The 15148-nt window shown below is 48.3% G+C and overlaps 1 protein-coding gene across 1 annotated transcript in view; it reads right to left on the minus strand.

The window, feature by feature from the left end:
- Positions 1–15148, minus strand: part of LAMA3 (laminin subunit alpha 3) — a 366270-nt gene that overhangs the window by 90474 nt on the left and 260648 nt on the right. The window contains exons 37-38 of the mRNA XM_069731213.1: positions 11932–12093; positions 11136–11237 (exon numbers count right to left, since the gene is read on the minus strand). Of these exons, the coding sequence (XP_069587314.1) occupies positions 11136–11237; positions 11932–12093 (264 nt within the window). The remainder of the gene's footprint in view (positions 1–11135; positions 11238–11931; positions 12094–15148) is intronic.

A 15148-nucleotide genomic window follows, 5' to 3' on the forward strand; every position in this document is an offset into this window, starting at 1 on the left:
CTTGTGACCACAGAAGTGAACTCAGCCACAGAATTCACAACAGTACCCCCCCCTTGAGGAGGGGTCACCGAACCCTCACCAGAACCCCCAGGCCGACCAGGATGAGCCACATGAAAGGCACGAACAAGATCTGGGGCATGGACATCAGAGGCAAAAACCCAGGAATTATCTTCCTGAGCATAACCCTTCCATTTGACCAGATACTGGAGTTTCCGTCTAGAGACACGAGAATCCAAAATCTTCTCCACAATATACTCCAATTCCCCCTCCACCAAAACAGGGGCAGGAGGCTCCACAGATGGAACCATAGGTGCCACGTATCTCCTCAACAACGACCTATGGAATACATTATGTATGGAAAAGGAGTCTGGGAGGGTCAGACGAAAAGACACCGGATTGAGAATCTCAGAAATCCTATACGGACCAATAAAACGAGGTTTAAATTTAGGAGAGGAAACCTTCATAGGTATATGACGAGAAGATAACCAAACCAGATCCCCAACACGAAGTCGGGGTCCCACACGGCGTCTGCGATTAGCGAAAAGCTGAGCCTTCTCCTGGGACAAGGTCAAATTGTCCACTACCTGAGTCCAGATCTGCTGCAACCTGTCCACCACATTATCCACACCAGGACAGTCCGAAGACTCAACCTGTCCTGAAGAGAAACGAGGATGGAACCCAGAATTGCAGAAAAATGGAGAGACCAAGGTAGCCGAGCTGGCCCGATTATTAAGGGCGAACTCAGCCAACGGCAAAAATGACACCCAATCATCCTGGTCAGCGGAAACAAAACATCTCAGATATGTTTCCAAGGTCTGATTGGTTCGTTCGGTCTGGCCATTAGTCTGAGGATGGAAGGCCGAGGAAAAAGATAGGTCAATGCCCATCCTACCACAAAAGGCTCGCCAGAACCTCGAGACAAACTGGGAACCTCTGTCAGAAACAATATTCTCAGGAATGCCATGTAAACGAACCACATGCTGGAAGAACAAAGGCACCAAATCAGAGGAGGAAGGCAATTTAACCAAGGGCACCAGATGGACCATTTTAGAAAAGCGATCACAGACCACCCAAATGACAGACATCTTTTGAGAAACGGGAAGGTCAGAAATGAAATCCATCGAAATATGTGTCCAAGGCCTCTTCGGGACCGGCAAGGGCAAAAGCAACCCACTGGCACGTGAACAGCAGGGCTTAGCCCTAGCACAAATTCCACAGGACTGCACAAAAGCACGCACATCCCGTGACAGAGATGGCCACCAGAAGGATCTAGCAACCAACTCCCTGGTACCAAAGATTCCTGGATGACCGGCCAGCACCGAACAATGAAGTTCAGAGATAACTTTACTAGTCCACCTATCAGGGACGAACAGTTTCTCGGCCGGACAACGATCAGGTTTATTAGCCTGAAATTTCTGCAACACTCTCCGCAAATCAGGGGAGATGGCAGACACAATGACTCCTTCCTTGAGGATACTCGCCGGCTCAGATAACCCCGGAGAGTCGGGCACAAAACTCCTAGACAGAGCATCCGCCTTCACATTTTTAGAGCCCGGAAGGTATGAAATCACAAAATCAAAACGAGCAAAAAACAACGACCAACGGGCCTGTCTAGGATTCAAGCGCTTGGCAGACTCAAGATAAGTAAGGTTCTTATGATCAGTCAAAACCACCACGCGATGCTTAGCACCCTCAAGCCAATGACGCCACTCCTCGAATGCCCACTTCATGGCCAGCAACTCTCGGTTGCCCACATCATAATTACGCTCAGCAGCAGAAAATTTCCTGGAAAAGAAAGCACATGGTTTGAACACTGAGCAACCAGAACCTCTCTGTGACAAAACCGCCCCTGCACCAATCTCAGAAGCATCAACCTCGACCTGGAACGGAAGAGAAACATCAGGTTGACACAACACAGGGGCACAGCAAAAACGACGCTTCAACTCCTGAAAAGCTTCCACGGCAGCAGAAGACCAATTAACCAAATCAGCACCCTTCTTGGTCAAATCGGTCAATGGTCTGGCAATGCTAGAAAAATTACAGATGAAGCGACGATAAAAATTAGCAAAGCCCAGGAATTTCTGCAAACTTTTTAGAGATGTCGGCTGAGTCCAATCCTGGATGGCCTGAACCTTAACCGGATCCATCTCGATAGTAGAAGGGGAAAAGATGAACCCCAAAAATGAAACTTTCTGCACACCGAAGAGACACTTTGATCCCTTCACGAACAAGGAATTAGCACGCAGTACCTGGAAAACCATTCTGACTTGCTTCACATGAGACTCCCAATCATCTGAGAAGATCAAAATGTCATCCAAGTAAACAATCAAGAATTTATCCAGATACTCACGGAAAATGTCATGCATAAAAGACTGAAAAACAGATGGAGCATTGGCAAGTCCGAACGGCATCACCAGATACTCAAAATGACCCTCGGGCGTATTAAATGCCGTTTTCCATTCATCTCCCTGCCTGATTCTCACCAGATTATACGCACCACGAAGATCAATCTTAGTAAACCAACTAGCCCCCTTAATCCGAGCAAACAAGTCAGAAATCAATGGCAAGGGATACTGAAACTTAACAGTGATCTTATTAAGAAGGCGGTAATCAATACACGGTCTTAGCGAACCATCCTTCTTGGCTACAAAAAAGAACCCTGCTCCCAATGGTGACGACGATGGGCGAATATGTCCCTTCTCCAGGGACTCCTTCACATAACTGCGCATAGCGGTGTGTTCAGGTACGGACAAATTAAATAAACGACCCTTAGGGAATTTACTACCAGGAATCAAATCGATAGCACAATCACAATTCCTATGCGGAGGTAGGGCATCAGACTTGGACTCTTCAAATACATCCTGAAAGTCCGACAAGAACTCTGGGATGTCAGAAGGAATGGATGACGAAATAGACAAAAATGGAACATCACCATGTACTCCCTGACAACCCCAGCTGGTTACCGACATAGAGTTCCAATCCAATACTGGATTATGGGTTTGTAGCCATGGCAACCCCAACACGACCACATCATGCAAATTATGCAGTACCAAAAAGCGAATAACTTCCTGATGTGCAGGAGCCATGCACATGGTCAGCTGGGCCCAGTACTGAGGCTTATTCTTGGCCAGAGGTGTAGCATCAATTCCTCTCAACGGAATAGGACACCGCAAAGGCTCCAAGAAAAATCCACAACGTTTAGCATAATCCAAATCCATCAGATTCAGGGCAGCGCCTGAATCCACAAACGCCATGACAGAATATGATGACAAAGAGCACATTAAGGTAATGGACAAAAGGAATTTGGACTGTACAGTACCAATAACGGCAGAGCTATCGAACCGCCTAGTGCGTTTAGGACAATTAGAAATAGCATGAGTAGAATCACCACAATAGAAACACAGTCTGTTCAGACGTCTGTGTTCGTGCCGTTCTACTTTAGTCATAGTCCTGTCGCACTGCATAGGCTCAGGTTTACTCTCAGACAATACCGCCAGATGGTGCACAGATTTACGCTCGCGCAAGCGACGACCGATCTGAATGGCCAAGGACATAGACTCATTCAAACCAGCAGGCATAGGAAATCCCACCATTACATCCTTAAGAGCTTCAGAGAGACCCTTTCTGAACAAAGCCGCTAGTGCAGATTCATTCCACAGAGTGAGTACTGACCATTTTCTAAATTTCTGACAATATACTTCTACATCATCCTGACCCTGGCATAAAGCCAGCAGATCTTTCTCAGCTTGATCCACTGAATTAGGCTCATCGTAAAGCAATCCCAGCGCCTGGAAAAATGCATCAACATTACTCAATGCAGAATCTCCTGGTGCAAGAGAAAACGCCCAGTCCTGTGGGTCGCCGCGCAAAAAAGAAATAATAATCAAAACCTGTTGAATAGGATTACCAGAAGAATGAGGTTTCAAGGCCAAAAATAGCTTACAATTATTTCTGAAGCTCAGGAACTTAGTTCTGTCACCAAAAAACAAATCAGGAATCGGAATTCTTGGTTCTAGCATCGATTTCTGATCAATAGTATCTTGAATCTTTTGTACATTTACAACGAGATTATCCATTGAGGAGCACAGAGCCTGAATATCCATGTCCACAGCTGTGTCCTGAAGCACTCTAATGTCTAGGGGAAAAAAAAGACTGAAGACAGAGCTAAGAAAAAAAAATGATGTCAGGATTTCTTTTTTCCCTCTATTGGAAATCATTGAATGGCTCCTTGTACCGTTATGGCTGGCAATCAGGCAACACAGCGTGCAGTAATCAGCGCACATACAGAGATCTGGCAATAACCAAAAACAATAGGACGAGCTCTGAGACGTGGAATCTCTGTAGACTGCAGTACCTGATCTATCCTCACACAACTGGAAGCAGCAGTGGATTGCGCCTATCCACTACCTATGCAACTCGGCACTGCCTGAGGAGCTGACTAGCCTGAAGATAGAAATACAAGCCTGACTTACCTCAGAGAAATACCCCAAAGGAATAGGCAGCCCCCACATATAATGACTGTTAGCAAGATGAAAAGACAAACGTAGGAATGAAATAGATTCAGCAAAGTGAGGCCCGATATTCTAGACAGAGCGAGGATAGCAAAGAGAACTATGCAGTCTACAAAAAACCCTAAAACGAAAACCACGCAAAGGGGCAAAAAGACCCACCGTGCCGAACTAACAGCACGGCGGTGCACCCCTTTGCTTCTCAGAGCTTCCAGCAAAAGATAATAACAAGCTGGACAGAAAAAACAGAAAACAAACTAGAAGCACTTATCTAGCAGAGCAGCAGGCCAAGGAAAGATGCAGTAGCTCAGATCCAACACTGGAACATTGACAAGGAGCAAGGAAGACAGACTCAGGTGGAGCTAAATAGCAAGGCAGCCAACGAGCTCACCAAAACACCTGAGGGAGGAAGCCCAGAGACTGCAATACCACTTGTGACCACAGAAGTGAACTCAGCCACAGAATTCACAACAGTTCAGGACACAGGTGTAGTGATGGACATTAAAGGCCTGTCTTCATGTGTGGATCATCTCACTGCAAGAGTACAAAATATTCAAGACTTTGTGGCTCAGAATTCTATGTTAGAACCAAGAATTCCTATTCCTGATTTGTTTTCTGGAGATAGAGCTAAATTTCTGAGTTTCAAAAATAATTGCAAACTGTTTCTGGCGTTGAAACCTCGCTCCTCTGGTGACCCAGTTCAACAAGTTAAGATCATTATTTCTTTATTACGTGGCGACCCTCAAGACTGGGCATTTTCCCTTGCGCCAGGAGATCCTGCATTATGTAATATTGATGCGTTTTTTCTGGCGCTCGGATTACTGTACGATGAACCTAATTCAGTGGATCAGGCAGAGAAAAATTTGCTGGCTCTGTGTCAGGGTCAGGATGAGATAGAGATTTATTGTCAGAAGTTTAGAAAGTGGTCCGTGCTCACTCAATGGAATGAATGTGCGCTGGCAGCTATTTTCAGAAAGGGTCTCTCTGAAGCCCTTAAGGATGTCATGGTGGGATTTCCTATGCCTGCTGGTCTGAATGAGTCTATGTCTTTGGCCATTCAGATCGGTCGACGCTTGCGTGAGCGTAAATCTGTGCACCATTTGGCGGTATTATCTGAGCATAAACCTGAGCCTATGCAGTGCGATAGGACTTTGACCAGAGCTGAAAGGCAAGAACACAGACGTCAGAATGGGCTGTGTTTCTACTGTGGTGATTCCACTCATGCTATCTCCGATTGTACTAAGCGCACTAAGCGGTTCGCTAAGTCTGCCACCATTGGTACGGTACAGTCGAAATTTCTTTTGTCCGTTACTTTGATCTGCTCTTTGTCTTCCTATTCTGTCATGGCATTTGTGGATTCAGGCGCTGCCCTGAATTTGATGGACTTGGAGTTTGCTAGACGCTGTGGGTTTGTCTTGGAGCCCTTGCAGTGTCTTATTCCATTGAGAGGAATTGATGCTACGCCTTTGGCCAAGAATAAGCCTCAGTATTGGACCCAGCTGACCATGTGTATGGCTCCTGCGCACCAGGAGGATATTCGCTTTCTGGTGTTGCAAAATCTGCATGATGTGGTCGGGTTGGGGTTGCCATGGCTACAAGTCCATAACCCAGTATTAGATTGGAAATCAATGTCTGTGTCCAGCTGGGGTTGTCAGGGGGTACATGGTGATGTTCCATTTCTGTCTATCTCATCATCCACCCCTTCTGAGGTCCCAGAGTTCTTGTCTGATTACCGGGATGTATTCGATGAGCCCAAGTCCAATGCCCTACCTCGCATAGGGATTGTGATTGTGCTATCGAGTTGATTCCTGGTAGTAAGTTTCCTAAGGGTCGACTGTTTAATTTATCTGTACCTGAGCACGCCGCTATGCGGAGTTACGTAAAAGAATCCTTGGAGAAGGGTCATATTCGCCCGTCGTCATCGCCATTGGGAGCAGGGTTCTTTTTTGTGGCCAAGAAGGATGGTTCGCTGAGACCTTGTATTGATTACCGCCTTCTAAATAAAATCACGGTCAAATTTCAGTACCCCTTGCCGCTGCTATCTGATTTGTTTGCTCGGATTAAGGGGGCTAGTTGGTTCACCAAGATAGATCTTCGTGGTGCATATAATCTTGTGCGTATTAAACGGGGCGATGAATGGAAAACTGCATTTAATACGCCCGAGGGCCATTTTGAGTACCTAGTTATGCCATTCGGACTTGCCAATGCTCCATCAGTATTTCAGTCCTTTATGCATGACATCTTCCGAGAGTACCTGGATAAATTCCTGATTGTATACTTGGATGATATTTTGGTCTTCTCGGATGATTGGGAGTCTCATGTGAAGCAGGTCAGAATGGTGTTCCAGGTCCTGCGTGCTAATTCTTTGTTTGTGAAGGGATCAAAGTGTCTCTTTGGTGTTCAGAAGGTTTCATTTTTGGGGTTCATTTTTTCCCCTTCTACTATCGAGATGGACCCTGTTAAGGTCCAGGCCATTTATGATTGGACTCAGCCGACATCTCTGAAGAGTCTGCAAAAGTTCCTTGGCTTTGCTAATTTTTATCGTCGCTTCATCTGTAATTTTTCTAGTATTGCTAAACCATTGACCGATTTGACCAAGAAGGGTGCTGATGTGGTCAATTGGTCTTCTGCTGCTGTGGAAGCTTTTCAAGAGTTAAAGCGTCGTTTTTCTTCTGCCCCTGTGTTGTGTCAACCAGATGTTTCGCTTCCGTTCCAGGTCGAGGTTGATGCTTCTGAAATTGGAGCGGGGGCTGTTTTGTCGCAAAGAGGTTCTGATTGCTCGGTGATGAAGCCATGCGCCTTCTTTTCCAGGAAGTTTTCGCCTGCTGAGCGAAATTATGATGTTGGCAATCGAGAGTTGCTGGCCATGAAGTGGGCATTCGAGGAGTGGCGTCATTGGCTTGAAGGAGCTAAGAATCGCGTGGTGGTCTTGACTGATCACAAGAACTTGACTTATCTCGAGTCTGCCAAACGGTTGAATCCTAGACAGGCTCGTTGGTCGCTGTTTTTCTCCCGTTTTGACTTTGTGGTTTCGTACCTTCCGGGCTCTAAAAATGTGAAGGCGGATGCCCTGTCTAAGAGTTTTGTGCCCGACTCTCCGGGTTTGCCTGAGCCGGCGGGTATTCTCAAAGAGGGAGTAATTGTGTCTGCCATCTCCCCTGATTTGCGGCGGGTGCTGCAAAAATTTCAGGCTAATAAACCTGATCGTTGCCCAGCGGAGAAACTGTTTGTCCCTGATAGGTGGACGAATAAAGTTATCTCTGAGGTTCATTGTTCGGTGTTGGCTGGTCATCCTGGAATCTTTGGTACCAGAGATTTAGTGGCTAGATCCTTTTGGTGGCCGTCTCTGTCGCGGGATGTGCGTTCTTTTGTGCAGTCCTGTGGGATTTGTGCTCGGGCTAAGCCCTGCTGTTCTCGTGCCAGTGGGTTGCTTTTGCCCTTGCCGGTCCCGAAGAGGCCTTGGACACATATCTCTATGGATTTTATTTCGGATCTCCCCGTCTCTCAAAAAATGTCGGTCATTTGGGTAGTTTGTGATCGCTTCTCTAAGATGATCCATTTGGTACCCTTGTCTAAATTGCCTTCCTCCTCTGATTTGGTGCCATTGTTCTTCCAGCATGTGGTTCGTTTACATGGCATTCCAGAGAACATCGTTTCTGACAGAGGTTCCCAGTTTGTTTTGAGGTTTTGGCGAGCCTTTTGTGCTAGGATGGGCATTGATTTGTCTTTTTCCTCGGCTTTCCATCCTCAGACAAATGGCCAGACTGAACGAACCAACCAGACCTTGGAAACATATCTGAGATGTTTTGTTTCTGCTGATCAGGATTCTCTTCAGGGCAGGTTGAGTCTTCGGACTGTCCTGGTGTGGATACTGTGGTGGACAGGTTGCAGCAGATTTGGACTCATGTTGTGGATAATTTGACCTTGTCCCAGGAGAAGGCTCAACGTTTCGCTAATCGCAGACGCTGTGTGGGTCCCCGACTTCGTGTTGGGGATTTGGTTTGGTTGTCATCTCGTTATATTCCTATGAAGGTTTCCTCTCCTAAGTTTAAGCCTCGTTTCATTGGTCCGTATAGGATTTCTGAGGTTCTTAATCCTGTGACTTTTCGTTTGACCCTTCCAGATTCTTTTTCCATCCATAACGTATTCCATAGGTCATTGTTGCGGAGATACGTGGCACCTATGGTTCCATCTGTTGATCCTCCTGCCCTGGTTTTGGTGGAGGGGGAGTTGGAGTATATAGTGGAGAAGATTTTGGATTCTTGTGTTTCGAGACGGAAACTCCAGTATCTGCTTAAGTGGAAGGGTTATGGTCAGGAAGATAATTCCTGGGTCTTTGCCTCTGATGTCCATGCTGCCGATCTTGTTCGTGCCTTTCATATGGCTCATCCTGGTCGGCCTGGGGGCTCTGGTGAGGGTTCGGTGACCCCTCCTCAAGGGGGGGGGTACTGTTGTGAATTCTGTGGTCGAGCTCCCTCCTGTGGTCACAAGTGGTACTTCGGCTGATTCTGTCTATGGGCTTCCGTTGGTGGATGTGAGTGGTACTGCGGTTTCTGAGTTTCTTTCCTCAGGTGATGAGGTTAAGTCGTTAGGTACTGCTCTATTTAACTCCACCTAGTGCTTTGATCCTGGCCTCCAGTCAATGTTCTAGTATTGGTCTTGCTTCCTCCTGGATCGTTCCTGTGGCCTGTCTGCTCAGCATAAGCTAAGTTCTGCTTGTGTTACTTTTGTTTGTTATATTTTCTGTCCAGCTTGCTATATTGGTTTTTTTTTTGCTTGCTGGAAGCTCTGAGACGCAGAGGGAGCACCTTCGTACCGTTAGTCGGTGCGGAGGGTCTTTTTGCCCCTCTGCGTGGTTGTTTGTAGGTTTTTGTGTTGACCGCAAAGCTATCTTTCCTATCCTCGGTCTATTCAGTAAGTCGGGCCTCACTTTGCTAAATCTATTTCATCTCTGTGTTTGTATTTTCATCTTAACTCACAGTCATTATATGTGGGGGGCTGCCTTTTCCTTTGGGGAATTTCTCTGAGGCAAGGTAGGCTTATTTTTCTATCTTCAGGGCTAGCTAGTTTCTCAGGCTGTGCCGAGTTGCATAGGGAGCGTTAGGCGCAATCCACGGCTACCTCTAGTGTGGTGTGATAGGTTTAGGGATTGCGGTCAGCAGAGTTCCCACGTCTCAGAGCTCGTCCTATGTTTTTTGGTTATTGTCAGGTCACTTTGTGTGCTCAGAACTTCAAGGTCCATTGTGGTTCTGAATTACCTATTCATAACAGATAAGGTGCTCTCACCACTCCCAGTGACCACTGACATGTGCGGTGAAAAGGTGCTCTCACCACTCCCCACTCCCAGTGACCACTGACATGTGCGGTGATAAGGTGCTCTCACCTCTCTGCACTCTCGGTGACCACCGACAAGCGCAGTGATAAGGTCCTAAGGTCCTCTCACCACTCCCCACTCCCAGTGACCACTGACATGCGCGGTGATAAGGTGCTCTCACCTCTCTGCACTCTCGGTGACCACCGACATGCGCAGTGATAAGGTCCTAAGGTCCTCTCACCACTCCCTACTCCCAGTGACTCGAAACGTCTGTGAAGAAACAGCCAATGCTCATAAAAGGGTGGAAAGGTGATGTGGAATCGCGCTATTGCAGGGTGCAGGCGAGGGATTCCGGAGCCACCACTACATGTCACTGTGACACTGATGGGAAAGGGCTGGTATGATAATGAAGACGGGAGGCAGAGTTTTCTTCCAGGACCCGCATGCTCCAGAGCCTGGAAGAATTCATTACCATAACAGAATAAAACAGGATTTCTCCCCAAGAATACTGCTGACATGAGGCATAGAGGTATGACTGCTTTTACCATTCTATCACCTGTATGCCCATATTAACAAGTTAAAAACAACCCAGGGGGTGACAGATTCCCTTTAATGCATTCTTATAGAATGAGATATAACATTTCTAGGTGTAGGCCTATCCTAAAATGTTATCGGATATGAATCCGTGATCAGTGTAATCAGAAGAAATTGCTTGTTTTCATGTTCCTGCCCCTTTAAATGTATCCAGGAATGTGACCATCCTGCTAGAGAAGAAAAGATGTGAGAGATTCAACACATTCTTGTATAATATCTCCAGCTCTCCACAGAACTGACTCTCAGTCAATAGAGGCTTTCAGGATTCTAGGTGACGGCTGGAGGAGGCGTCCACAGCATTCACCTTGTTTTATGCCTCTATTGTGGTGGGATTCACTTGTTCAAGGCTTCTTGCATCCTGTGCAGCCTGCATGTAACCTATTATCACCCGGTCAGGGCTAATGAAGTGTGAAATGGCAGCAAATATTGCTGAGCCAGAATGTATAGAACGCCTCATCCACAATAGTGTCTGACAGCCTGCGGCCGCTAATGGCGAAGCGCTCCGATACAAATCCCCACCACACAGCTTACTGCAAGAACTGAACCAGAAAGTCATGACTTGCCCAGACACCATATCATTTTGTATCTCATGATACAAGAACAAATTCAGCAAGACTGTAATGTACTGATACAGTTACATCGTAATTACACGTTTACAGAAAAATAACTTCTGGTCTCCAGATTTTCGCTTTACAAAACGCAATCTGGCATGTACTTACTGTGAGCAGAACATCTGGTCTCTTGTCTAACAGGACCATGCCTTCACTTGGCAAGCCAAAAGACTTCAGCTGGTACGTCAGATAGCCTCCGTATGACGAAACCTGCACAGTGAGATATTATTAGTCTGAGAAGGGATGACATGGGGGAGCTAGGGGTAGTAGTGAGGTTATTATTGGGGTCAGACCATCATATGAAAAATACGTTCGATTTTCAGAATGAAAAATTTTCATCCATAAGCCTTTCACGTGTGACCCGTGTGTCTGTTTAAAAAATTTGCAAGACCAATTATTGTTTCTTATACTGCAATACTTTTTTCATAGATGTGCTGGAGTGGTGCCTCTCATCTAAGGTTCCTGCCTCCGGTCTCATAACTTCCCACCGCCATCTTCACCTTCTATCTCTGTCGCTCTGGTCACTCTCCAACAGCTTGTGACCTGAAGTGTTTGCTGGAGCGAGCCGGACGTCACTCTTCAATCTATGAGAGAATTGTTCTGGTTCTCATAGACTTGCACTGAGCTGTAAAACCGCTGTGGAATCCGCAGAAAGAAGTGACATGCTGCGGAATGTAAACCGCTGCGTTTCCGCGCATTTTTTTCCGCAGCATGGGCACAGCGTTTTTTGTTTCCCATAGGTTTACATTGTAATGTAAACTCATGGGAAACTGCTGCGGACCCGCAGCTGCGGAAATGCTGAGGATCCGCAGCATTTTCCGCATCTTGTGCACATACCCTAAGTAACCACAGCCACAAAGCATACTCAATACGCACACATTTCCATGAATTTATTCTTACGTACCCTCTCTCCCAAGTACGATGCTGGCGCCATCCAGTGCAAAATGTGAACAGATGGGGGTAATTCTTGCACATCCGCTACAACACTGTTGCTCCCTGGATTAAAGGTGACATCTACTCTGGTCTGATCTGATGTTTCAAGTATCCAGAACCTCATATCTACAAACTTAGCAGAAGAAGCATATTCATAGTAATGGCATTGTATATGAAGTCAGGTACAAAACCTTAACAACCAATATGTACAGAAAGATTAAAGAATATACATGACTCAATATTCTTCATTATAAAAAGATGATCTGTAATAGAAAAAATGGATATGGAAAGAGAACAAGACTCAAAACTCTGTGTAAGTATGGTCTGATAATGTATATAGGAGCAGACACTTAGAAGTGGTTGGAGAACAGTGGTCTGACACACAGAAGAGGTGGGGGAGTGGTCTGACACACAGAAGAGCTGGGGGAGTGGTCTGACACAGAAGGGCTGGGGGGAGTGGTCTGACACACAGAAGTGGTGGGGGAGTAGTCTGACAAAGAAGAGCTGGGGGAGTGGTCTGACAAACAGAAGTGGTGGGGGAGTAGTCTGACAAAGAAGGGCTGGGGGAGTGGTCTGACACACAGAAGTGGTGGGGGAGTAGTCTGACAAAGAAGGGCTGGGGGAGTGGTCTGACACACAGAAGAGCTGGGGGAGTGGTCTGACAAAGAAGGGCTGGGGGGAGTGGTCTGACACACAGAAGAGCTGTGGGAGTGGTCTGACACAGAAGGATTGGGGGAGTGGTCTGACATACAGAAGGGCTGGGGGGAGTTTTCTGACACACTGAAGAATTGGGGAGGGAGTGGTCTGACACAGAAGGGCTGGGGGAGTGGTCTGACACACAGAAGGATTGGGGAGGGAGTGGTTTGACACACAGAAGAGCTCGGGGGAGTGGTCTGACACACAGACGAGCTGGGGGAGTGGTCTGACACACAGAAGAGCTGGGGGAGTGGTCTGACACACTGAAGGATTGGGGAGGGAGTGAGCTGACACACAGAAGAGCTCGGGGAGTGGTCTGACACACAGAAGAGCTGGGGGGAGTGGTCTGACACACAGAAGAGCTGGGGGGAGTGGTCTGACACACAAAAGGGCTGGGGGAGTAGTCTGACAAAGAAGGGCTGGGGGAGTGGTCTGGCACACAGAAGGGCTGGGGGAGTAGTCTGACAAAGAAGGGCTGGGGGAGTGGTCTGCCACACAGAAGGGTTAGGGGAGTGGTCTGACAAAGAAGGGCTGGGGGAAGTGGTCTGACACACAGAAGAGGTGGGGGAGTGGTCTGACACACAGAAGAGGTGGGGGAGTGGTCTGACACACAGAAGACGTGGTGGAGTGGTCTGACACACAGAAGAGCTGGGGGAGTGGTCTGACACACAGAAGAGCTGGGGGAGTGGTCTGACACACAGAAGAGCTGGGGGAGTGGTCTGACACACAGAAGACGTGGTGGAGTGGTCTGACACACAGAAGAGCTGGGGGAGTGGTCTGACACACAGAAGAGCTGGGGGAGTGGTCTGATACATAGAAGAGCTGGGGGAGTGGTCTGACACACAGAAGAGCTAGGGGAGTGGTCTGAAACACAGAAGAGCTGGGGGAGTGGTCTGACAAAGAAGGGCTGGGGGGAGTGGTCTGACACACAGAAGATCTGGGGGAGTGGCCTGACACACAGAAGAGCTGGGGGAGTGGTCTGACAAAGAAGGGCTGGGGGGAGTGGTCTGACACACAGAAGAGGTGGGGGAGTGGTCTGACACACAGAAGACATGGTGGAGTGGTCTGACACACAGAAGAGCTGGGGGAGTGGTCTGACACACAGAAGAGCTGGGGGAGTGGTCTGACACACAGAAGGGCTGGGGGAGTAGTCTGACACATAGAAGAGCTGAGGGAGTGGTCTGACACACAGAAGGATTGGAGAGGGAGTGGTTTGACACACAGGAGAGCTGGGGGAGTGGTCTGACACACAGAAGGATTGGGGGAGTGGTCTGACACACAGAAGAGCTGGGGGGAGTGGTCTGACACACAGAAGGATTGGGGAGGGAGTGGTCTGACACACAAAAGAGCTGGGGGAGTGGTCTGACACACAGAAGGGCTGGGGGAGTGGTCTGACACACAGAAGGATTGGGGGAGTGGTCTGACACACAGAAGGGCTGGGGGGAGTAGTCTGACACAGAAGAGCTGGGGGAGTGGTCTGATACACAGAAGAGCTGGGGGAGTGGTCTGACACAGAAGAGCTGGGGGAGTGGTCTGACACACAGAAGGATTGGGGAGGGAGTGGTCTGACACACAGGATTGGGGAGGGAGTAGTCCAACAAATAGAAGGGCAGGGGGAGTGGTCTGACACATAGAAGAGCTGAGGGAGTGGTCTGACACACGGAAGAGCTGGGGGAGTGGTCTGACACACGGAAGAGCTGGGGGAGTTGGCTGACACACAGAAGGACTGGGGGAGTGGTCTGACACACAGAAGGGCTGGGGGAGTGGTCTGACACACAGAAGGGCTGAGGGAGTGGTCTGACACACAGAAGGATTGGGGAGGGAGTGGTATGACACACAGGAGAGCTGGGGGAGTGGTCTGACACACAGAAGAGCTGGGGGGAGTGGTCTGACACACAGAAGGATTGGGGAGGGAGTGGTCTGACACACAAAAGAGCTGGGGGAGTGGTCTGACACACAGAAGGGCTGGGGGAGTGGTCTGACACACAGAAGGATTGGGGGAGTGGTCTGACACACAGAAGAGCTGGGGGAGTGGTCTGATACACAGAAGAGCTGGGGGAGTGGTCTGACACACAGAAGAGCTAGGGGAGTGGTCTGACACACAGAAGGATTGGGGAGGGAGTGGTCTGACACACAGGATTGGGGAGGGAGTAGTCCAACAAATAGAAGGGCAGGGGGAGTGGTCTGACACATAGAAGAGCTGAGGGAGTGGTCTGACACACGGAAGAGCTGGGGGAGTTGGCTGACACACAGAAGGACTGGGGGAGTGGTCTGACACACAGAAGGGCTGGGGGAGTGGTCTGACACACAGAAGGACTGGGGGAGTGGTCTGACACACAGAAGAGCTCGGAGAGTGGTCTGACACACAGAAGAGCTCGGGGAGTGGTCTGACACACAGAAGAGCTGGGGGGAGTGGTCTGACACACAGACGAGCTGGGGGAGTAGTCTGACACACAGAAGAGCTGGGGGAGTGGTCTGACAAAGAAGGGCTG

This window comes from Ranitomeya imitator, chromosome 6 (genome assembly GCF_032444005.1).
Source record: "Ranitomeya imitator isolate aRanImi1 chromosome 6, aRanImi1.pri, whole genome shotgun sequence".
In the NCBI taxonomy this organism is placed as follows: domain Eukaryota; kingdom Metazoa; phylum Chordata; class Amphibia; order Anura; family Dendrobatidae; genus Ranitomeya; species Ranitomeya imitator.